The sequence below is a fragment of the Hippocampus comes genome, unplaced genomic scaffold, assembly GCF_001891065.2.
Source record: "Hippocampus comes isolate QL1 unplaced genomic scaffold, H_comes_QL1_v1.1 scaffold6, whole genome shotgun sequence".
NCBI lineage: Eukaryota > Metazoa > Chordata > Actinopteri > Syngnathiformes > Syngnathidae > Hippocampus > Hippocampus comes.
This window is the reverse complement of record NW_017805833.1, coordinates 484,198-510,674: the sequence shown is the minus strand read 5'-3', so window position 1 is coordinate 510,674 and position 26,477 is coordinate 484,198. Positions and strand designations below refer to the sequence as shown.

Below are 26,477 nucleotides of genomic sequence, written 5' to 3'. Positions count from 1 at the left end.
CGCTTGACCGTGTTCGAGCATTTTCTAAAACACAAAAGGCCTTTTCTTTGCTCGTGAATGTAATTCCTCATCCTGGGAGAAAAGTTCAACATTCAACTTAAATCATTTGAGTGAGACTTGGCTGTTATTCAACAATGAAATTATGCCTTCACAAAGACGTAGGAATACTTTGAAAGCGCTTCGGAGGATACAAATTAACTGGTGAGTAGTAACGCCAAAGTATTACCATGAGAAATGTATCACATTTTCTTACAGATTTATGCAATTAACAAAAGCTGGACTATGAGGAGTAAACACATCCTTACTTAGCCTTGTAAACCCAGGAAAAGGACAAACGTGCTGCCACAAGACGCCAATTAACATTCTGTGGCTCGTTCCACCAAGTTATCCACACATTTCACAGCATCTTGCACGTCCTACTCTGAAGCTCCGAAGCTAAGCCCCGCTAATGCCGACACCACAGTCACGAGTGGGAGTTGAAAGAGCGATTCCTCAGACGGTCGGGTTGGAACATTACTTGACAAGTGTTCTTCCACAACGCTGACAAACAGAAAACCAGGATGGTGAACACATTGCATAAGAGTCAAGTCCGCTTAGCTTCCATGCCATGAAATGTCAGACTTTTGATGGGTTGTCATGACATTCACCAAGGGTGCACAGGCATAGCGCAAGACAGCCGAGTCAGAGGAGGAACATATTTTTGGAACGATAACCTTAATGCGATTGCACTGCCTGGGGGGAGCTGTCTCGCTTAACACGCATACACACGCACACTTACTCGCACAAATGCCCCCACAACAGCATCTGCCACTAATTAGGATGCTGCCAGATGATGTTTGCCGTGGGGTTCGTTTCATACACACCGTCGTCATACGAGGTGATGATGAGAAGTGTCCGCATGTGCACACGTACAATATCTCTGGTCTTGGTCTTACAGGGTGTTCCATAAAATGAGATGCAAAAAAGTTTGACATGAAACTTGGGTTGGTGTTCATTGTTAAGATTATTTCACTTTTTCGTTTTTCAGAGTGTAGAATGACAGTCAATAGCGATGAAAAGGCGTTTTTGTGTTTTAGAATGTGGCAGTGGGCAATTTTGAGGAAATTCAGTAAAAAAAAAATAAATAAATAAAATATTCCCCAGCTGCCAAGTGGAGGGCAAAAAATTTTCGTGCTGCAAGCGGTGTGCATCTGGAAGAAATTTTGTGACTAAAACCTATATTTAGTCGACTATTTGGTTGGAATTTTCATAAATACATATTTTATTTTTAAACAAGAAGTGTTTTTACTGCAGTTTCATTCGGACAGTAATTCCCAACCACTGACATGGCACAGTATTGTTGGTCGAGAAGTCCTTTGAGATAAGTGTTGAATTTGTTCTACACAGAGGATAAAGAATAAATGCCTGCATCGTCTATATTGACGTGCGGTGCGCCACGGTTTGTGTTCAAATGAATATAATGCTGAAGGGTGGGTTATAACACCGTGACACTGACGTTTTTTGTTAGCTTGTCTTTTGCATTGGTTGTCAGTATTACGCTAAATGGACTTGAAGGCACAAAGGTGTTTAGCTTGTTTTAAATATACGAGGTGGCATTTAGTTTTATGATCACCTTGACAATAAACTTCAACTGGGAGAGGAATTAAACAGCTTGAAGCCTCTTAGCTGAAGAATTATGAACTATCTGCCCAACTACCGCTTGTGAAGCGAGTTAACTGCCACCATATCAGACCTGATAAATTTTTGCTCACAATTTAAAGGCTGGGACACAGTGGCTAAACGACAACTAATCAGGTCATTGTATCTCAAGGCACTACTATGAAGTAATTATTTATTCATCTCCTGTGAGTATATCAGCTTTGTATTCAACTAGACCCAGATTTCACAACAAGTAAAATTTGTAATCAATTCAGAGGAGATCATCAGTATCTCACTATTATTTGTATTGATTGGTGGTGATGTGCATGAGATTTATGTACTGCAAACTATGTGCCTTGGCTCAATAAAGGCTGGGAAACATTAGCATAGGACATGTTCGACAAATATTCATATTTCAAATGATGTATTTTTTTGGAACAGCCACTACTTGCACTGATCAACAAATAAGTTCCAATGTTACTGTCACAGTAATCGTTTAGTTAAAAGCGGAGGTGTATATGATATTGAAGTTTGCCAATAGTCTGGTGGTGAATTGACGTGTAAAAAAAAAAAACCCAAAAAAAGACATCTGGGAGAGCTGCCAGCTTGGCTCACTTTGCAGTTCTCAGGCCCAGCTGCATATTAACTGTCACACGATGAGCTGGTACGGCTGTCAGTGGTGAAACACTGGCAGAACAAAACCGCATCAACACCGTCAAATTTCACAGGTACATCTAAAAATGATTTGGAGTGTTTTATGATTGCAGTCCCTCAATGCATTTTTGTGTGACTTACCTTTCCCATGGAAATAGTCTCGGTAGTACCTAGCCCCAAGGTCAACGTGCTCTATGCTGTACTCTTTAAGTCTCTCCAGTCTCGTGACCTGCAGTTCAATCGGCATCTCCACCACGGAAACGCTGGCATTACTCCTCCTCAACCAACCCCTCACTCCATTTCCTCCTCCTTCTCCTCGCTCTGACGATGAGCTGAGGAAGCTTACGTTACGTTCCCCATGGCCCCCTGTCTCATTGAGGAAGTGCGGGCAGCTGAGGAGCAGCGGGCTTGAGCTGTGGGCACCGGGGGGAACGTCCGTGGGGTCCATAACCATAGAGGGTGTGGTTGTGCTATGGTCGAGGCCCATAGTTAAGTCCTCAATGCTGGCATAGACAGGTTCATTACCGCTCAGATGCAACGACTTGGACGCTGAGGCAGCGGATGCCCCAGTAGCCGTGTTCCTCCTCTGGGTCGCGTAGCCACGCTGAGCTGCGGCCTCGTGGAGGTCAAACAAGATGCTCTGTGCATCGTAGTGGACAAAGCTCTTTGGGCACACCCAAGCTTTATAAGGGACATCAGATGAACTCCGTCCCCCCTCTTCACTCGTCTCTCCTTTACCGCCATCCTGCTCCGTTCGATTAGTGCTCCGAAGCTTCCTGAACAACGACGAGGTCCCCAGTGAAGATTCTGTGCCGCCGCTTTTCTTCCTGACCCGCTCACCTCCCTCCTTCCTTCGCTCGTCCCCGCCCAGTGTGGAAGCGGGCGAAGGAGTGCCGGTTGGTTGGGAGTCCGTCGTACGTAGTAGCTCTTTGATGCGCGAGGGCGCTGAGCTGCGCTGGTCAGGCCTCTCCTGGTGGAACTGGGTGAGCATGTCAAAAAAGCTCTGCTCGGGGATCCCCTGGATGTCGATGGAGGAGGTGCTGCCGTACTCTCTGAACAATGTCCCCATCGCTCCTGCGCCACGGATATCCACCTTAGAGTGGAAATGAGAGAGAATAATGTGTTGTTAAAATAATCAACTGAAGAATTTATCAATTTTCTCGACTGCTTGTCATCTTGAAGGTTGCGCATGAGCAGGGAATGTTCCCAGCTGACTTTAAGCAAGAGGTGGGGCACCTATGGACAATTTAAGGGACTTCAATTCACCTAACGTGCATGTTTTGTGAATGTGGGAAGGGGCAAGAGTCGACTGAGAAAACTGAAAAAGCATGCAGGAAGGCGGCAGCAGATATTCCCACCCCCAACCTCAGAAATGCGTTTAAGATATGACATTTTGCAGCATAACAGTCATACCAAGCCATTTTATACAATGGAATGCTGAATGTGGAGTAGGACACGTTAAGTCTCAAGTTAGTTTTGAATTTTTAACTCTGTTGCAGAAGTTTCAAACTCAAGGCGCGGTGGCCACATCCCACCAGCGACATAATTTTATGTGACTCGCCAAGGTGAATTATGTGCATCGACTTTGCACTTCTTGTTAAAATACCAACATTTCAAATGTTCTTAACTTTAAAAATATTGACATATTGCAAGTATTTGCAGTAGTTGTTTATCAATTTGCTGTACCGGATAAGCCGTGTTAAAAAGAGATATGCGATATGAGGCAATCATACATTTATTTGGGTTCATAGCCATAACAGTCCTCTGAAGGAATTCCTAACTACAATCTGGGCTGTGAAAAAAAAGAGTTTGACAATCCTGCCCTATAGGTTTTGTGCTTGAAAGTTCAACTTAAAATAAGTAGCCAAAACTGGGGCACAGTGATGTATGACTTGATTCTTACTGGAGTTGACCAATTCACCAATTTTATCGATGAATTCAAGTTTATTTGACAGGCTGGTATTAAAAAAAAAAAAGTGATGGAAAATAAGTCAGAAGTCACACAGAGAAATCCGAGATACTAGGCATTAATGGTTCAGTAGGTCAAACTTCAACCGTGTACCATCCACAATTCCATTTTCCATTTTTTTTAAGTATATGTCATTATAAGAATAAATTAGGCCTGGAATCCACATAAATAACTGAAAGGATCATCAATTCCAAAAAGATTAACTGACATTCCTAGTAAACTTGAGAGTTCAGTTTTTATACACGTGTGGACTAAAAGGACATTTTCTTAAGAGGAAGGAACTCATTTAAAAAAAATTCTGTTATATTTGTGGACGTTGGTGTAAGTTACCACAAGGGGGAAAAAATTAAGCAAAACTTCTTTTAGATATAATGTCTTTGCCATTTGCTTTTTCTGTAGGATGGGAGGGGAGGTGGTTAGAGCATAAATAGCAGTCTCACCTCGTTCTCATCTTGCTCACTCAGCGTCACCTCACTGTTGGAGCGTTGCCTCAGCGGGGGCAAGACACGAAGGTTTAAGGGTGAACCTCTCTCAGTGACAAACGCTCCGCCTCGGAACTCCACATCTTTGGACCAACGGCGCGGCAACCGGGCCACCCCGCCTCGAACCAACCGAACGTCGGATGCCAGCGCCGATGACGACACCGACGTGGAGCAGTCATCGCCAGTGTGATGGCTGCTCAATTGGCCATTTTCAAGCAACGACTCTCTGGACTGGGATCGACGCGGGGGCCACTCTGCAATCCGAGCGCGGACCCCCATTTTGGGTACAGAGACCCGCAGCTGAATGGCCTCCATATGGACCGGGTGGCCATTGGGCGTGTGACGATACGGCGCATGCTGAGGAGGTCCGCCTTCACCACCCACGTCCAGAAGGTCTGAGGAGGTACAGGTCACTCCTCTGTCTCTGTAGCTGTTCATGGCGCCCCAAGGGAGCTCAGGGCAAGATGGAGGCCAGGTGGGTATGGGGCTGGCATCCCATGTCAGGAGGGATGCAAAAAACGGACAGGAAGAGGCACCTCACACACTGTGCTCTCTGCGCTACAGCCTCCAGCGTCCACAATCATCACTGTTGTTCCACGGGGCTCACTTCACTGATCCATGATGGACCAGTCCTCTTCCTCCTCCTCAGAGTGCTTCAAGTCCAATAAAGATCTGAACAGGGAAAAACAAGCAGAACGTCAGAATTCACAAGTTTAATTCACTCTGAGTACAACCCAGCATAGCTATTGTGCCCTAAACTCTTTTCGGTTCAATTCTGAAAAGAGACGGCAAGCGACAGACGGGCAGGATAATAAAGGTACAGTGATATGACAGAGGATTTCTTCCGTCGAGACTAAGCTCCTGGAAGCTGACAAGGCAAGTTATTATCATTCACACTGTGCACTCAAGTGCACGAGCGCGCACAGATAAACATTCGCATACCCTACAGGCACCGTCTCTCACAGCTCGACTGCGGAACGAAAGCACCACACCGCCCGGCTGATATCAGAAGCTCATTTCCACATCGAGAGCATCCAAAAACAGTCGAGCGGCATGTAGTTGTGACTAAGCATTTGTCTGTGAAAATCTGGAGGTGTTAAGACTGAGGCGAGAGGTGCGTGTCCTGTTGTTTATTGGTTTAGTGGCAGGCTACTTCCAGACTTGTATGTCCTCAGTAGAGTTCACATCTCTGCATAGGAGTTAACTGTGTGACTACACGGGTGTGAGCACCTTCCATTCCACTGGTGATGTGTCCATTGATACAAAATCTTAAAATTCAAGCAACACACCTTTTCAATACAAACACTTATAATGGGGGTAAAAATTAACAAGGGTCTACTTACCTGTTTTTGTTCCGGTAATTTGACAGCAAACTGACAATCTATCAAATTCACTGCCGTGGTTATTGTAAGCGCCAACTAATGTCAACATAAAGGTTGATTAGTACAACGGTGAGCTTTGTGTTTTTATCAAGGACATGAAAGAGTTTGTTGTGCTCTTCGGTGAACAACGCACTTTATGAGTCGGCAGTGAAGTCATTTCTTGTCCCATGACAGCTTTACTCATAAACACAGAAGCACACTGTGAACAAAAGTCATTTATAGATGGAAAATGTGTCCTATAGGCAAGCAAATGCAAGCGGCTCCAACTGTGATCACGCTTTCTGCTCATCCAGAGAGCAGTCCTGTGATCCAGTATCAGGCACAATCCCAGATTATCCTGACGCAGCTGCAAGCACCTCAGAATGGCTTCTTTATGTGGAGGGACAGACAGAGGGGCAACGGGGGTGAGTGTGGTCTGATCTTTACCAATGACCTCTGTCACGGGAGTATGAAGCACACCGCTCATGAGAGAGGAGTGCACCTGACTGCCTGCCTGTCAGTTATTTTGACATGCTCAGGTATACACTATAACCAGTCCAGTCTATAAATTGATTATCTTTGCTGTCCAATGATTATTTTGAACAGGGTATTAAAGTAAATAATCATTACAAATCAATAAATCCTTGTTTAGACATGTCAAAATTTAAATACATTAAATTTACATGAAAAACTTTACAGTGTTGACTGTGAACATTTCTCATGCTTAAAAAGCCTAATAATAGTCATTTGCTGGTGTATTTGTATGAAACGCTGATAGAATCCGGAAATAGGCAGTTGCCATGGGAAGTCTAATGACATGCTGTGTTCAATGTGACATATTACAACCAATCAACCAAGGCAAAAAGGGAAATTAGATTCGGGCCAAACTTGAGCACATGCAAGATGAAGCACATTCATTTGATTTAATGAATGGCATCCAGTAATTAGGAAAGTGCCTCCCTGTTGCCTTTGACATGCTTTAGGGTCCTTGCATCGCAAGCACATGAACAGCATGGCTGGGAATTACACTGGTCAGTTGTGAGGAATAAAGGGAATGAATGGGGGGTGGGCGGTGCAGGGGTTGGGGGGCAGATGTTGCCACTGCTGCATGTGCTCGGAACGTCGATCCTGCACCTGGCCAGATCTGAGATAAGTAAATCATTGATCATAATTGAATCAATTAATCGTTGAGTATGAGTGAGCGTTTTGGCCAAATGTAATTTGATTCCCTCTTAGTGATGGAGAAGATGAGCACACAAACCGATATGCTGTATATTTCAGTCTTCAATGACTTATAAAAATGATCAAATGAAACATGCAGAGGCTTAAATGACAATAGCAAGATCCAGCAACTGGTTTGAAGAACAGATGGCGGCGCAGGTGATTTGACAGGAGGAGATTATGTGACAAATGACAATACGGTGTTGGCGGACAGCCTGGCGACTGCGCATCAAAAATTCATGCCAACTTAGCTTCTGGTAGAGTAGACTGGAAGAGATGCATTTCAAACGTTGACATTCTACATGGGGCCGCAGCTATTGAATATTTTGGGAATTCAGTAATCTACCAATCCCATTAATTAATGTGATAAAAACTGATTGTTGACAATAGTGTCTACATGAGGTGCAATTGTGTCCATCGGCAGCTCATGAATGAATGAATGAATGCACTTGTTACCTGCTTTGTTTTCTTACCATTTCTTTAGTAAAGCGAGTGAAAGTGCACCGGCAGCTGTGTATCCTTGACCACTTACGGGGGCATTAAAATATGTACTAAGTAGCAATGGTAGGCTATATTAAATGATCTCCTTGTTTTGGCGATCGCTGACATGCTGTTGTGGTCCACATTGCACTTCTTCATCTTCCTTGTTAAGTGTGAAAGGGCCCCAAACTCACAAACCAATTTCTACATGGACCAACGCATGTGACTGCAATAAAATTAGTCCATGTGGAAAAATGAATTATCCATGCAAAGCTGCAAGGCAGATGTTTTGCATGATCTTATTTGTAATCAAACAATTGGATTATCATTGCAATGGGAGGGGGAACGAGACATGCTGACAAACAATAATGGAGGAGGACCAGACGCCTGTATTCTACGTGTTGGGTAAGAAGCCTCATTTTACGTGTATTTGAGTACAAACTATGGGCAGCAGAGAGTGGAGACTAATAGTCTGGCTGAGAACTAAAACCACACTTGTCAGTCAGAGGGTATTTCATTACATATGGTAAAACCATTGAATTTCTTTGATTCAAGAACAGTCAAAGTCACACTGACCCAGGTCTGTATGCAAAGACAGGTGGCGCCTTGAGATACGAGCCGCAGTTCGTGTTTTTTTTTTTTTTGCTTTAACTTGCAAGCGCTGACTCGAGATCCGAATGTTGTATGGTGGCAGTGATTAAACAATACGTGTACAATTCTTCCAAAAAGAGGATTCTTTCTGCCATTCCGAGTTCAAATCTACTGTCAGACTAAACATAAAATAAAAAGCATCTGTTTAGGACAAAATAGCTTCATGCTAATGCTAAATAATATCTATGCTGCTGTGCTTTAACCCATAGGTGTCAAACTCAGGTCCTGGAGGGCCGCTGTCCTGCATGTTTTCCAAGTCTCCCTGTTGCAACACACCTGATTCAAATGAACAGGTTCGATGTCAGGCTTCCACAGAGCTTGCTGATGATCTGATCATTTGAATCAGGTGTGTTGCAACAGGGAGACTTGGAAAACATGCAGGACAGCGGCCCTCCAGGACCTGAGTTTGACACCTATGCTTTAACCCTTTAAACAATGGAATGAACACAAATGGTGCAGTAACACATGGTGACAGACAATATACAGTCCCTAACAAAAGTGTTCCAACGGAAAGGTCAAGTCCTTTGTTTCCGTTTTGAAAAGTGTGTGGATTAAAACAAAAGGTCCTTAGTTTTAAACATATCAACAATGTAAATAACTTGAAACAAAAGCTGGAATTCTGAACTTTTTTTTCTCACATTCATCTTTTGATCTGCAACCCAAATGGCTTCAGTAAGGTGACCACCTAAACAAAAGTGCCCGCGGCAGGTATTGCACGTGCGCTGTAAAACCTGACAGTCTCACACACAACATCATGCAATGGACTTTGAATACAAATATTGAGCCATAGATATGGACTGCTAAATGCGGGAGGAAAAAGCTTTTTTTGCACACAATATGCATACCCCATCTTATTTGACTATTATCCGACAGTACTGAAATAGGGTCTAAGTCAAGGAGACTGTGCAGCATGTTTCGAATATGAGGTGGGGGTCAGAAAACAGACAGGGAAGGACATTCACAATACAAGTAGGGCAAAAACTAGAAAGAAAGAGGGGGTCAACAGACATATCCTGAGGGGGAGGCCCATCAAATACACTTCCAATCAATACTGATCAATTGGGGCTTACTCAACCCAGTGTAGCATGCTTAATAACAGTGTCTTGTGTAGCTGAAGGAGAGAGAGCTAAAGGGGTCAGTGATTGTGTGAGCATCCCTGTCGCACAGCAGCTGCCCATTAGCAAGCGCTGTCGGTAAATGAAAACTCAGCATGATAAACACAACGGTCCAATTGCTAACATATCCCATAATCAATGCATGAACAGAGTAGAGAATGAATTGGACATTCAAGTTCATCATTGATCTCGAAAAAGACTACACACCAGGCCAAACCCCCCCCCCCCCAAAAAAAAAACGAAGGCATGTCGGGCTGTCACTATCAATATTTTTTTAATGGATTATTCCATCAAATAATCAGATAAAAGTTCATTTTGCATTAAAGTGGATTATAATAGATTTCTTCCTGATTACTGTTTATTAAACACTTAATGTTGTTTATTTGTTATTGGTTGGTGACTTTATAAAGAACAAAAATGAAGCAACATCACACTGATTTTGTGACTGGTTTGGTTATTGTTTTCCAAAGTAAATGGATTTGATGAAACACAAAGATGGTTTGCTTTCAGGAGGACTACACAAATTAGAGAATAATTACTCTTGAGTGGCTGAAATCAGATGATTTGGGCAATTTTGAGGTCAACAATGGCTCTAAACGATGACTCGATCATTAAAATAGTTGTCTCTTAATTTCAGAATCGATTACTGGATTCATTTTGACAAGCATGTTGAGATTAATTTGGCGGGAGACGCAGGTAGCTTCAAAATTGAGGGTTATTTCTGTCGTGTGATGAAATCAAAGAGGGTAACCTGTTATGTGAATTCACATCTCGGTGACAGGCCTCTCACAGGCAGGCAGAAGGGAAACCACATATACAACCTCATCTACATTAATCCTTTAAAATAAAAGCCCAAAGCCATGAAAATACAGGATACAAACAAAATCAACAACAAATCTCTATTACCATATCAATTTTGGAGGAACAATGAAAACACTTCAAAATAGACCCTCATGCTCGTGTACTTCCTCCGACAAATCTATACATCTCCTCGTGTTTCCAGTGTGTTTAGAAAACTCCACATTTTCCGAAGTTTTTAACACTGTCTCCAAAATGCCATTGATGTGTCAAATAAATAAATGGCCAATCCAATACCGTTTTAATCAGCTTTAGCATTAAAAAATAAATTAAAATTTTAAAACACAAACAAAAAAAAAAACCCTTGATGGGTAAACGCCCCGAATTCTACTCCAAGGACACACATCGAGTAGAGACCCTCACAGCATGCAGATGAAACGATGACCTAAAACCTAAGCATGAATCATCGCATTCCGGAAGCGCTGTTTGTTTATTGGTATGAGAATGTGGCTGCTACTGCTGAGGTGTGTCTAAATAAAACCTCCACTCGTTTTTATTTATTTTTTGGGGGGTGGCGGGGGACTATATGCCAAGAAACATTTGTCTAAAAGGGTCAAATAATGACAAAAGAGTCATAGCCAAGTAGTCTCTACTGCATACACGTTTCAGAGGATTAATGTGATGGAGAGAGTGAGAGAGAAGGCGCCTGCGTCTTCTCAAGGCAGGCACGCCAGTTATGAATTAGATGAGATTAGGCTAACCACTCTTATGAGTATTCCTCTGCAGTGTGTGTGTGTGTGTGTGTGTGTGTGTGTGTGTGTGTGTGTGTGTGTGTGTGTGTGAAGATAAAAGCATATTGATTTCCTGCATTGGGGGGAAAAACAGTTACGATTCGATGTAAAGCATCAGCGTGAGGTTGTTATGCTGTAGTAGCACGTGTAAAAGGGAGGGCAGCCCCATTCCCAATCCCAACATTTTCATCTCTTTCAAGAGCCTTTTCCCGGCCCCTCCGCTGCAGCCATTGTCGTTTGCAGGCTGATCTGTAAATGGCTGATGACAAAGGCTCGTTTGCTTCCTCCGAGTCGTGTAAGTGAATGGCACGTGGCTTTGCTCCCCGCAGGGGTGAGCTCCATTAAATTGAAATGAGGATGGAAAGAGATGAGTGTCCTCTGAGTAGAAACGCATATGCAAACCCAACCTGCATCTAATCAGATGGCTCGCTTTTGATTACGTCTAAAGTCAAACGTCAGTGAAACCAGTGGAAGATGAAAAGTGTCATGATAACTGTACACAAGGAAATCGAACGCATTGCAACACAGGAACTGGTCAGGCTGGCTCATGCCTAGATGAGCAATATAATTACGGGGTTTGGGTTCTTGGAGCAATGTAATCTTGTACGTTTAGTCGGAATGTGTCATCACTAACGGAGTAGTAAAGTCATAATTACGGTATTGTCGGTTGTTGTTGCAATCATCATGCACCGATCATTGTTGGTGATTGGGCTATTGTTCTCTCGTCCCTCTATACTGTTTTCTCTCTCCTCTCTGTTCCTCTACTCTGTTTCTTGATCGCGACCCAAACCAACAGGGCAAGTAGTCACCTCGCAGAACTTTGAGCCTTAAAAAAAACTTGTGCTGTGGGGTCGACAGTGGGCTATGAATATAAACCAATCAAATAATCAATCAAAACCTAAATACGTCAGCATTCAAGCATGCCTTCTTGTACCCACAGGAAAATAAAGCATTATTATCATAAACAAGTAGTAGGCACAGATATGGGAATGTTTCATTCTAAAAATATTCAATAGCTGGGCAGGCCAGGTTAAAACGTTATGTGTACAATTATTACTTTTTTATCTGGTCAAAAGTACAAGTCAAACAGTGTCACTGGAGCTGACTGTGACTTTTAAAGGTTCCACTGTATTATTTGGTCAATCCTTCAAAGCTGTTTCCAAAAGGTGAATGAATACATTTCTGATAAAACAAATCAAGATCATAAAATAATTTTGAACAATTACAATTTGATGAAATTAAAGGTCCGATGGTGGTGAGTGTGCTGAGGGAATGAAAAGAGGATAAATGCACAGATTAAGTTCTCCACAATACACTCGTCTCACCAAAACCACTCAGAGGGGCTGCCTGTCGCTGTATGACCATTATGCCGTGAGCGGTCGCCATAGAAACGGGTAGGTGCGAAGAGCTGTGCGGTGTAGGCGGCGGGCCGCAAGCAACCGGGGCACGCAACCTGAGCGTGATAAATAATAAGTCGGACTACTGTGATGCACATTAAGGTGGGCATCTCGCAATGCAGCAGACTGCGGCAAAGCCCCCCCGCACACAGCAAAATACAGTTTGAACTTGGGTCGCAATCACCCCAGTCAACACTCCTCGCAGCCACGTGCCGTCAAGCAGTAAGGCGTGTGTAAATGAGCTAAAAGAAGTGGAAAAGCTCAAGGCCGTGCACTCATCAGCGGGATGCAAGCATCTGCTACTTGTTTTTGCTCGAACACAATAATCCAATTTTGAAAATTCCTGGCATTTATTTAGATGGTTGTCTCGCATCTTAGGGCGAATTAGGCAGCCATATGCAATGCTCCGCAGACAGCTGAATGCGTCGGCTTTGCGATATACATCTGCACAACGTGGGCCTGTTGACAGAGTAAGTATGGGAGATTAGCATGACGGAACCTGGCTATGTCTCGAGGTCACCCTTTGCCCTTCAACAACAATTACCCAATCAGTGTCTAAGCAGGCTGTCACATCCGCCCCACAGACTGCATGTCTTTATGAACAAATAGAACATTTTAAACTGGGTAAGTGAAAAAGTACCTCATTTACAGCATTCCCTCATACTGTATAGCGGCAAGGGGCATTTATTTACTCGACTGCAGAGGGTACCAAATGTCTAATGTGTGAACAAATACACTTTTATAACGACTTAAATACATATACAGGAGCAACTCATTAGATTAGAATATTGTGGGAAAAGTTCATTTAGTTCACGAGGCGGACTTCTAAAACTGCAGTGGCACTGCAATTCATGACCAGTGATCCTACTGACGGATGTCTTGAAACACGAGCCATCACCCGGCCGATCTTTTGCAGAGTTGCAAGCAAAAAAGTGAAAATCGTGACTGATAACTTGTCAACAAGCAGCAGATAGTGAACAATTCGATAAACAGTGCTTGTTTCAAACTGCCTATTGCCACTCCCAGTGAAATTTATACATAAAACAAGACAATTATAATGCTAACACACGATGCAAAATGCCACAGACAGGCTAACAACAAATGTCAGGTGGCTGATAGAACAGACTGTGATTACCATCTAGGTTCTGTCAGGGAGCTGACTGTCAGTTTCTGGAGGTTAGAACTGCATTGTTTTGAAATACTAACAAAAAATAGTTACATTTCTGAGCACTGACAATGAACAGCTTTCTCTTTCCGTCGAATTGATTTTTCTATTGAAAAACGCAAATTTTAGTGTAAAAACTAACAGCATTTCAGATGAATTTAGCGCAAATCATTGCATCTAAAAACTGAATATGTAGCGCTTGAACTCAAAATAAACAACTAGAATGGATTCCATTGTATTTTGTCATACATTCCAATTGGGCAAGTGGATGAACACACAATTAAGTCTGTAGCTATATAATGCCATGAGACAAAGTCGACAAACTGCAGTAGTTATACATCAAATTACAGATACAATAATGTATGCACAAAAACAATGAGTTCACTTATTAAGTGTCCAGCATGGTGGTACGGTGTTAGCATGCTTGACAGTCAAGAGGTTGTAGGTTTGAATCTTAGCTCAGGCTATCATGTATGGGGTTTTTGTGGTGCTATTATTGGAGCAAAACCATTTGCAAATGTCCAAGACCATTGATGTTATGTTCAATGAAGTCTCTTAAATGGTACATGGTACGATTAGGTGGCAACCAGACCAGGGCGTAGGCTGGGAAAAGGCTCCAGGCTCACCTGCAATTTTAGAGAGCACAAGTACTATTGAAAATGGAGGGATGTAATTAGCTATGATTAACATTATTTAAATTTTTAATGATGAACATAATTTTTGCCCATGTCCATTAACAAAGCAGTTGCTGAAACAGTATCCATTCCCACTGTGACACTTTTTCCCCCCTGGACTGAAAAACTCTCCTAAAACCGAAAATAACTTTTTTTATCCTAACTCTTGAAAAAAAATCTCGATATATTAATGCATACCTGGGATTGAATTTGTGGAGTCTGAAAAGACATAAATACGTCTTTGGGAGTGAATGAGTTGAATCTTGCTGTCCCCACCAATTAAACCTATTATTGTCTCGTGTTCATCAAGATGGAGCTAGACAAGAGTCAACAACTGACTTGCGAAGGAGATTAGAGAACATCTTAATTAAGGCAAGCAAGACCAAAACAAAATACTTCAATCATAATAATCATAGTAGTGATCGGACTGCTGACAATGCAAACACATGCAGGTCAGACAACAAAGGAGCCAAGCTACAAGTTCCCCAGCTGTGCTTGTGGCCCCTGTGCGGTGGGACTAGATGTATTTCCGCGTAGCAACGGTCTTATCGGGTGCTAGGGGCGACGTACACCACCGCAGCTGTTGTAGCTCCCTTGCAGACGTCTCAGGGGACGCTAGCCAGCTACTGCGCTGAGTAACAGGGGGAGGATGGGGTGGGGTTTGCACTCCAATCATTGAGGAAAACCCCAAAATGCATGCTATACGCAGTATATTTGACGTGAAGTTGTGCTGAGTAGGAAGATTCATAATAAAAATATGCACAGGACAAAATATTACAGTGGTTTCTCACTTGATTATTTGTTCCAATCCAATGGAGATGCCGTTCATGACGATAAGAGCCTCAGGCTATCACTGAGGCAGCTGTAAAGTCTAAACTAAATTAAATATTTGATGTCATGTGTGACACACACACACACACACACACACACACACACACACACACACAAAATCAATTAAACACAGATTTTAACTATTTATGGGCTGGCGAGGTCCGTATCCCCTGCGAACGTGGGGTTGATTGTACGTGTTACTTAAATGTAGTACTTATTTTATTTTTCATCTTAACAAGTGTGACAATTGCGAGAGTATATTGTCCATGCATTTTTAGGCGGATCTTCGCAGCGGGTCTTGGTCCCTAACAACCTCAAATAGCGAGAATTACACTTCTACAGAATGTAAAGAACATACCTTGACTGCTGACTACTCACATATTTGCATTGAAACGATCTAAAGGTCACAGGCGCTCTTTGGTTAATACAGACATCTCACCAAAAGACAGGAAGTCAAAACCCCCTGTGACTGAGACGTGCATTAATAATTGGGCATGTCATTACATTTGCTCATCTGTCAAGATGATAAGCGTTCTGAGGAAGTTCGTGACAGCATTTCAACTACTTGAAATGCATCCGTCATTTTCAGTCTGTCAAGTTTTGAGGATCAACAAGTACTGCAGCAGGAGAAGTTGGTGAAGCTGATTCAGGTTCTTATTTCCAGAGCCATCAAGGAGCTTGACAGTAAAATAGTTCCGAGATTAACCGGCAATGCCTTCACCATTCAAAAAGCCACGAGATGTAATCTGCTCCAATATTTGTGTAATCAGAGGGCAATTTTTGCACGAGAAGCAAAATTCCCTCACAGACCAACACACTGACAGGAATTAGAGCAGCAGTGTCTATTTCACAGGCACCAGGTAACAAACAATCTTGACGTGACATGCATATGAGAATGCAAATGTATCTGGAAAGACCAATGGTTTGGAGAACCTCCGGTGGAGGCATCATCAAATTTCAATCAACGAATAAGACATGTAAAACGTCTTTGCAGCTGTTTTGCACAAGAAAAAATAAAAATCTTCAACTGGTGAACACTTGACAAGAGTGATGTCATCATGCATATTTGGACTAGGAAGTGAATCAAAACCCTCTGCAAAAGGAGGAGAAGAAGAAGAAGAAAACCTCTTTATTTGTCTCACAATGGAGAAATTCACAAAATATTTGAGGCTTGGAATCACGCAGCCTGGGCCCAAAATTTCCAAAACATTGATGAAACCATTGCAACGTATAAATGGGCATGTCTTTGGCAAGCACAGTTGAACTCTGCTTGCAATTGGCTTCCATCCGCCTCTTTTCTTGTCACATGGAAAACAAAGTAAGAATGTCTGTTTGTGAGAATAAAACTTCCAGGTTGTTTAAAAAAAAGAGACTTGAGAGTGAGGTCAGAAAAGTTACTAAACATATTGACAAAGAATATACTTTTGTATATTCGGTCCACTCTGTTTGCAGGCGCGTCAGGTCATGGGACAAAGCAATTTTTAAAAATCATTCTAAGAAACTAAAATACATCAATAAAATAGTGTTTTGTTCACTGAGATGTTCTGTTTTTCACACCCAGGTATATTTATTAAAAGTCACCAACTGATTTTTACAAAACATCGCTGGCCTGTTCAGCTAAACAATTTATGATGATGATTTAGGATGTTTCCATATCGGAAAGACGAAAGATGACAAGCATCCCAGGGACAAACTGTGCTTGACATCAGATATTCCTACAGACAACAAACAGTTCTGCTTGCTAAACCTCATGCCGATTTGCTGGGGAAAAAATAGGATGCGTTTACAGCGGAAATGCCCGTGTGCGCAGTACTGCAAGTTGTTTCAAGGTTCTTCCTGTAACCGAATAAGAGCAATGACAGACTAATGAGGCTAAGTGATGACTAGGTCTCAGGAAAAGGAGGCCATCGATGGGGTTAAGAGAAGATGTTAACGTCAAACGAGGGTAGCTGGGGAAATCTGAGGAAGACAACGTTACTCTCGTGAGAGGCTCCGGACTAATGACCAAATCCACGAAACGCCACACTGAATTTCTGCACAGTTGAAAGCACCTTGAATTCAAGTAATGATTGTCATGTGGTGTTTGGCCACTCCACAGACTTGCCACGTTAACAGGTAAACAGAAATATCGCTTAAGAATAAAACAGTGATATTAATTCAGCTTGACTGAGGCAATTATTTCTTTTAACGGTCTGCTTGGAGGCTGTAATTTGTGGCGCTTTACGGGGTTCTCGTGACAGATGTTCCCAATGGTTTGTTGACCCTAAGTGAATAATGGAACGCTTCAGCATAAGCCTTTGCGGTTCAAGTGCACCGCGAATCACAGCCTTGAAAAAAATGACCAATAAAGAAAATTAATCGCACTTTTGATCCAGGCAATCCAAATAAATTGGATCTAGAATACAATCCAATGCATTCACCAGATGTAAGATCTCACTTGAACAGGCCCACCCCCTCCCTCAGACTCCAAGCAACAGACTACCATCTCACTACTTCCAGGGACCGGATCAGGAGGAGGTCGAGCCAGGGCCAAGCCTTAATCAAAAATTCCTAAAGCACAATCCTTCATTCGGTCCCATCAGATTATTTAATCAGCGCAGGCAAAGAAAGGAGCCAAAAATGGGAATTTAAAGCTAAGAACCCGCTCTCAAACATCCAAGACACTCCAAACCAGCAAATCATTTCTTAACAGAACCAAGTTGGTGAGCATAAAACAGATAAAATGCTCATGTAATCATTTTTCCTAATTGAGGGTTCATTGTAAGTGTTACTTAAATGTAGGGCTAACTTTATTTTTCATCTTAACAAGTGTGAGAATTGCTAGAGTATCTTGTACATGCATTTTTAGGCAGGGTCTTCGCAGCGGGTCTTGGTCCCTCGCCCCTCAAACAGCGAGCATAACACTTGTTCTACAGTATGCAAAGCACATACCTTGGCTGTTGACTACTAACATGCAGTATTTGCATTGAAATGTTCTAAAGGTCACAGGCACTCATTGGTTTTATACAGACACCTCACCAAAAGACAGGAAGGCAAACCCCCTGTGACTGAGATGTGCATTAATAATTGGGCGTGACATTACATTTGCTCATCTGTCAAGATGAGAAGTGTTTTGAGGAAGTTCGTGACAGCATTTCAACTATTTGAAATGCATCTGTCATTTTCATTCTGTCAAGTTTAGAGTATCAACAAGTACTGTAGCAGGAGAAGTTGGTGGAACTGGTTCAGGTTTTTCTTTCCGGAGCTATCAAAGAGTATTAACGCTTGACAGTAAAATAGTTCCGAGATTAACCGCCAATGCCTTCACCATTCAAAAAGCCACGAGATGTAATCTGCTCCAATATTTGTGTAATCAGAGGGCAATCTTTGCATGAGAAGCAGAATCCTCTCACAGGCCAACACAGTGACAGAAATTAGAGCGTCCTGTAAATTATATATCCTGTAAATTGAATAGAGATGTACTTGTAAATGCATTTTAAATACACGTTCAAGATTGAGGAGGGGCAAACACTTTTTAAAAGTGGATAGGCAGGGGCTTTGTGCTGAAGTGCCCACTTTAGAGTGCCTCATTGTTGCAGTGTGGAAAGTCCCTGTGATGAACTAGTGGTGAATCGTCCAGGACCGGGAAGCTTTAAACAAATGTATTTTTTGGCTCAAACACACAGTTATGTGTGGGCATAGTGACGATGCTAAACAGTGTAGCATCCAGTTTTCATGGACTAGTTGTGATTTTTCATTTACAGTTCAGAGTTGAATGGGCATGGTTGCAGCGTATTCGGCTTACGTACCCACAGTGGGGAACAAAGCGGAGAGAAAGGCTTGATTTTTCATTCATTTTAAGCCTGGTACATTCAGAAGACATTATTTGTACTTAACACAGACTCTACCAAAACACCAGACGTAAGCCTGACAAAAGCAAAAAATTATCGCTTTTACTAAAACGGTTTCGTTTAATGAAGAGGATTCGAAATCAGTGGATGCATCCAACGAATCAACTTGTGGTTTTTACAAACATAATTATTATGCTATCATTATTGAGGGACAAAAACAAGCCCATCAAGCGCCACGTGAGACCAGAGCAGCACTGCGCCTTGGGCACCAGCGCTGGCTACTTCACCATTAGCTGTTTTCAACTCAGCAGATTCATGAGAAGTGACACTCTTGTCCTCATTTTATCTACCTCCTCTGCATATCAACAATAACATACCGTATAAGCGGTGGAGTCAAGAAGTGTGTGTGCATGAATGCGTGTACTAACCGTGCAGTTAAACAATGAAGACCATACACACAAATGACACAAATGCAGCCAGTGTTTCTCCTCTCACTATTTGATTTTGACCCCCCACGGGCACCCGCCCACCCCAAATGGTACCACTGACACAAGAGGCAGTTGGGACCTTATTGTATTAAGGCTTTTGTAAACGTTCAAAAGAATGAACCAACTCTTAGCTGATTATTGGAGATCATTTTACCATCCGTCCGCATGATGGGAACTCTCTGAACAGTGACACTGGAGATGGTGAGGCTTTGTACTACTTGTCCCAACAAAGTAAGCCTCACTTGAAACAAATATACTATTTAGCCTTTACATAGCTGAATATGTTCTGACTCTATGGGTAAATAAGTAGGTGAAAAAAGATGACATAAGGGGTCCACGGGTTACTCCGATACGATGATGTTCTTAAGAGGACTTTGTTTGTACTGGGGTCTGTGGTTGGGCCAAGACAAACGTGGGAAAATAGCTTGGTCCTTGTGGGGTGTAATACTGTAAGGTCAAATTAATCGTGGGCAAGTCCTCCTATAAGCCATGACATGCTGAAGAGCAAATGTTCTCCTTAACCGTTGTGTAATAAAATAAGATGTGGTGTTCTATCACGATGCATTTGTTGTAATCTCGAGGATTTTTAAGGTTTAATTTCTTACAGTCTCGGTGTTCGGCCTTGGTTTTCTTATTTTTGGTTCTTTGTTTTTGGTAAGAATTTATATTTCTGTGAATCCCTAGTATCTACAATATATATCATCATCGATATGCAAAAGTTCAGACTGTTTCAGCCACTTGCTCTGCGGGGAGGGGGGGGGGGGCTTTTATAGTCATTCAGAAGCCATGACAGGAAATTCGCGAACCCTTTTCCGACATCACAATAAGTTCAATTTCAGTTTCCATGGTGCATCATTGCGCCTTTCTTCTTTGCCATAACCGAAACCCTTCTGTGATGGCATCACAAAAATACCTTGCGTAATCCTGAAGTCTGATACTGAGCTCCGCTTGAGGTCATGTACGACATATGAAATTATGTGTGGCTTCATTCAGAAGATCCACTGTACATAAAACAAGCTGCAAGATCAAGTCAAATGACAGGACACTAAGGACAAAACCACATCTCAAGTTGGGCAATGAGCTCAAAGGTTGAGCACAGTGGAGAAAATATGTTGTGATTGAAAAAAAAAATGCTAGCATACACATCCAAAATCCTAAAATATGATCTCTGTTGGCGGGCTCCTGGCAAAACAGGAAATACTGCTTTCGTTGCAGCAACATATGCTTCACAGGAAGGGCAGCAGGCGAACAAACCAGGCGAGCTAGTTCCACTATGCTGTGAGTCATTGCAGACTTTGCGAAAAGAATAGCCCCAACTCAACTGATCATGTTGGTAAACACAACATACAAACAGAAACTACTTTGCCCTATCAGTCAGGTGACAGTTTACTTTTGGATCAGAGATTTTATATACAGTGTGTGTGTGTGTGTGTGTGTGTGTGTGTGTGTGTGTGTGTGTGTGTGTGTGTGTGTGTGCGTGTGTATAGATTTTTCTTTTTTAACCATGTTCATGACTACCATAATGTCTCCAGTCAGACCTGCTGATAACATTTCTGCCTTGCGATGACAAATCCTGTTGCCTTAAAAAGGACGCAAAGCTGTCTTCAAAGCCTCTGTAGACGTTTCTTTGCCGATACAAGCTGCTGTGTTTTTACGGGGGTTGTTTCTTAAAGTATAGAAAAGTCATTTCATTTTTTTCCCCACTTTGTCGTGGAATCTTTCCAAGACAGACAGACAGAGACAGTACAAACACATGCGGTGAATCCCAGATCTCCCTGTGTGTACAAGCAGTTTGCTGTTTGTGTGTCACAACGACAAACAACAATGTACTTTAAGCTGTGCGCACACACACGCACATGTATATACTCTCCCCAAGTCTTATTAGGCTTTGACTGTCGCCACCCACTAATCACTTATAGAGCTGTGGTTTCTTTTAAAAATTTGACAGACTTCACTCTGTTAGCACAGGGTGTATGCTTTTTTGTTGTTGTTGTTGTTGTTGTAGTACCATTGTAATTTGTTCTCCTGCAATTAGTTGGTTCAAACAAGCTGGATATTTCTGCTATTAATGGTTGTATTTTCAATGGGAAGTGGTCGGAGGGCGTGCTGGGTGGGTGGATCAGGTGGTAGTACAAGGAGCAGGTGCAGGCCCATTAAACAAACTCCCAAGATAAGAAAGGTTCAACCTTTGAAGGTGAGGGATTTTACCGAAGGACAATGAACATGTTTGAAGATGAGTGGAACATAAATCACAAGGCCATGGCTCGAGAGTTAATTTCAACTTTTCAGAGATGTCAGTATGTGGTCGAATTAACTTGCAAGAATAGATGATTTATTCTGTGCCAAGCTTACGACAAAAAAAAAAAAGTGACATGAAAGTGGAAGATCAGTCAAAATGTTCTCAAACTGCTGGCAATAAAAGGAACTGCTTTGAAAACGGCTGACAGTGAATAAGTTAAAAGGTTCCGTTTTAAATTGTTAATGTCTGCTGATTTTCTTGGCAAAAAGGTTTTGTTATCTATCAGTGAATGTATGTCAATATCATGGCGTTACTTGGTGTATTTGAGGAAGTTTGGGCCCATAGTCAGATCTGACCTTCCTGTCTGACAATTGGGGCAGTTTCTGACAACAGTATTTGTATTCCCCCTTTCCAACGGCCTTCCTTGGGTCAACACGGAACCTGGCATGTGGTATGTGTAAAACAACAGCATTACACCCCATTGTCTCAAAAAGTCAACACATTTACTCTGGCTTTATGATCCAAGAATTTGCCAAGGGAAAGGTTGTAGTGCTGCAAGCAATGTATATTACAAATGTTTAGTGTAGACATGTGTTCAGTAGTCATAAAACAGTAAAAACACAAAAGAAGCTGATATAACGCCTTCATTTGAGCCGTTTGACCAGAGTAGAACATTACAACAGAAATGTAATAAATGTGCACAGATCTTTTATGAGATGTCGTAGCGTAGTGGTCCCCAAACTCTTTTATCCCACGGACCGGTTTCACATAACGCGATATTTTGACGGACGGGCATGGAAATAAAATAACTTAGAACTACACTAAAAGTAGCTGGTGTAATTAGTAGAAGCCCTGCACTTGTTTCCACTTTGATGAAGCGGACCCATTTTGGGCTAACTGATAGGAGACAATGACTTCCGAAGTACATAAATCCAGCCCGTTCGGTAATTTTATTTTTGTTGGATTTTGAAAATAAAACTTCAAAAAGACTTTCCAGATCAATGTAATATTCTTTGTTCAGTCTTGCTGTGTCCATGCCAACTAATGGCCCATGGACTCAGTGATTGGGACCGTCGCAAGACATAATCTGTACCGGACTACAAAGAACCTTACTGTAGGCTAAGATGGCAAAGCAGCCCAAAACTGATTCTAATAACTATCGCTACAGTAATTTGTTCATCAAACCGTCCAGCCACACGCTCCCTCTAAGAGGCAGAATTAGTCTTTGTTCGTCATAATTACAAAATCCTATTTTCCTAACTGACATAGGGGGGAGGTAAGTACCCAGACCAAATATTTGAGATGAGGGGAGATAATACAAGAGCTGAAGAGAAAAATGCGTGTGAATCATTTAAACGTGCAGATCAGAGAAATGTGGGAAGACACAAAAGACCAAATCTGACATTGAGAGCAATGGTATAAGAACTAGACAGCAATGGAGACAAGAGAGGCTGACCCCATTTCAGCCATGAGTATGCTCTGTCGCAGGCATAGCGGTGGTGGTGGTGGTGGGGGGTCGTTTAGTCCAGACATAAACCTGTAATGACAGGGCCACTGCTCAAGCAACAAACCCCCACAACTGAAGAGCGGCTTGACACACGGATTCATAATAGGTGCAAATCACCACAGTTCCACCCACTGAGAGACAGTTTTGAAAATGTTGCACTTTTGAGCGCTGTTTTCAAACTACAGTTACAAGTCACAAACCCCTCAACATGGTTGTCACAGCCAAACTGACACATTAACCATTTTCCGTTAAAACTGTTGTGTGCACGGCCCCAAAAGCTATCTCGCAGAGAGAGGAGATGATAAGCTTGTGCTTGTCTGAGTTTATCTTAGCAATGATAAAAACATGAGATAGCTAGAAATAAATGGCGGAAAAGTAGTTCTTCGCTACATCAATCTCTACAGTGTCCATAGACACTGAATGTCAAAGAACAATAAACCCGCCAAAGAGATCGTAAAGGTAGTATGGAGTACTGGTTGACGAGTCAACAAGCTGACTTTACTAATCCACATCAACCTTTAACATTTGAAGTCGACTACATGCTCACCATGTATTTTTGGCGACCGATCGCCAATTTCGAGAGGACTTTCGCCATATGCTGCCATTGCCAGATTGTAACACTGTGGAGGGGCAAAATGTCCTGCCAGTAAAGTGACACAGCGTTACATGCTGGTTTGGACTATCGGTTAGCCTTTCTGGCTTCGGTTATTCCGACTGCTGCCAGTCTTAAAAGATTCACACCAGCGGTACCTCGGGACTGGTGAGGAGGAATCGCTAGTTCATAGTGAAACGCCATCTTCGTTCGCCCAATTCTTGTCTAATAAGGCACAGACAACATTGTCTGTGTGCTAAAAAGAACTTTATGGATTACTGTATAAAACTTTTTGGATACAACACAAATCAGCGAGGACAATACTTGTCGCTCTACGTCACTGACATCAGTGTATACGACCGTACTGATGCCATTAGCATGACAGTATATTACGAACTCAGTGGCCCAAACACAGTAAAAGGACAAGTAAAATAGAAACAGTGACACAATGCGTACTTTGTGTGGTAAGACTACGATATCTCGACTTGCAACACGCTATGCTGTAAAACACAACACCGGACAGTTTGTTCAAGAGAAACCTGCGCAGGAGTCCCACTGATTAAAAAAAAATTACAATTAGTGAAATAGTGAGGTGTATTTTTAAATTATGAGTTTTTGTTTCAAATGCCTGTTCGTTGAAATACGACTGTATGTGAAATTGGCCTTTGGTGTAAAAAAGTGCGCTGAAAAGTATCAATGAGGTCACAGATTAATCAACTTAAAGCCAACTTTCATCACGTCATAGCAAACAAGAAAAACCTCAACCGCTCGTCCGGAGCGCTATATCTTTGCCAGACCGAAGCTTAATGTTGAGTCCTTTAATTTAGCCGGATAATCACTTGTTTTACTTGCAGATTTCCTCTTTAAAAACCACCATGTGTTTTGGCTCTAAATCCTGAGTGGGTGCATTGCAGTAGACAACAGTATTTCTCTTAACAACTTCCACCTTTGCTTTTCACTTCCACTTGTAGGCATGTTGAAAAGATGGTGCGGTCTACATTTTTTTTTTTTTTAAAGCAAGCCATCCAGCCATGTGGGGACCACATCAAGAATGCAAGGAATGTTGAATCTATGAGCCTGTTTTATTAAGGGAGTGAGGGAGGGAGCTCGGAATATTTGAGGAACAAATGCGTGTGATGGTGGCAGAGGATGAACTTGTTGGAGTTGTGAGTAGACTCCAGTCAGAACCCTGAGGTCAAAAGCCCAGCAGAGCAGAATTTAGGGGGCAGCAAGTAAACATACTAGAGTGGTGCCGGGACACTCACTTCAAACAGCAGCAGGGCTCCTGTGATGTATTTATGAGCAGGAAATTGCCTTCAGTTTGCACACATCTCCCAACTCACTGAAAAGAAGTCATGCTGAAGTTACATACATTGAGCGACACTTGAGCATTCCCGGAGAGGACGACAGGTGGAGCAGCTGCAAAAAAACAACCTATCAGCTCACTCTGGGAGAAGGATTAAAGACACTAATCTCACCGTTTTGGCAGGAGACCTTGAGATGGTGTGCTAAGTGGGTTAAAGCACACCCAAAGAACAATAATCACCGCCCTCAGTCTGCCAACACTAGCCAAGCGGTACATTTTCAGGTCCCGCAAACCTGGACAACTACAAGGGTTATATTGAATAGAAAAGCCATGCAACTTAATGTGAAAGGACATTCAGAGCACAATGAATCAGAGTGCACACTGGCCGAGTGTTCCATGCCCTGGGGTGTGTCTTTCTCTTTATAAGGTCTGCTGCTGCTCTTTCCTAGCACACCACCTCTAACATGTGACCAAGGACCCTTGTTGTCATTTACTTTAGTACATATCTATAGGCTACCTTTTAAGCTTTTTCGATGTTTGAAGATAACTGCTGCAAACATGTGCAAAGACTTAGAACTATTTAGTACTCATTTTAAGCGATTTGGTGTTAAACGGTTTATTTAAGTTTTCCTGATTTGGGGTGTGGGGGGTGGGGGGCTAAAACGGCACTACGTGATGCACTTTGGAGTCCAGCATGAGCATGAGCAGCCCCCTGCCCCCACTATATGAGCAACAGAGGGCCTTCATTTGCATCAGTGGCTATCCAGCACAACTACCTCCTGCAGTTAACTAGGTATGCCTCCACCTCTAAAAATGCCATATAGTCCGCTATACTGCCCGCTTTAGAGCGCCTTACTGTTGGCCATGAGTGCTTGCACCTCTTAGTCAGAGTGTGGAAAATCCCTGCAGCAACCCCACAGGATATATTTCAACCACAAGAGGCTTTAAGGGGATATATTTTCACAGCTTGAACATGTGGAGATGTGTCGGCATAAGAACAATACCAGACAAAGTCGCATCCGTTTTTCAGGTCATCGTTGCTTGATTGAGAGTGACCATTGAGAGTCATCGGACAATCATTCAGTTAGTGACAATAAATGACTCAGCAGATACATATTATAAGAAAAGGGAGGTATGACACACTGATTTAAGTACAAATAAAATGACTTTTTGACTATTTTTTATCCCGATAGACGACCACAGTTTTGTGTGTGTGTGTGTGTGTGTGTGTGTGTGTGTGTGTGTGTGTGTGTGTGTGTGTGTGTGTGTGTGTGTGCACTGTACGCCT

General features: G+C 42.4%; 1 protein-coding gene across 2 annotated transcripts in view; it reads right to left on the bottom strand.

Moving 5' to 3' along the window:
• The window catches only part of sipa1l3 (signal-induced proliferation-associated 1 like 3), a 57,008-nt gene that overhangs the window by 20,913 nt on the left and 9,618 nt on the right, over window positions 1-26,477 (bottom strand). For both annotated transcript variants that reach the window (XM_019887655.1, XM_019887654.1), the window contains exons 2-3: window positions 4,702-5,415; window positions 2,434-3,385 (exon numbers count right to left, since the gene is read on the bottom strand). In XM_019887655.1, coding sequence (XP_019743214.1) covers window positions 2,434-3,385; window positions 4,702-5,181 — 1,432 coding nt within the window. In that variant the 5' untranslated portion in view covers window positions 5,182-5,415. The remainder of the gene's footprint in view (window positions 1-2,433; window positions 3,386-4,701; window positions 5,416-26,477) is intronic.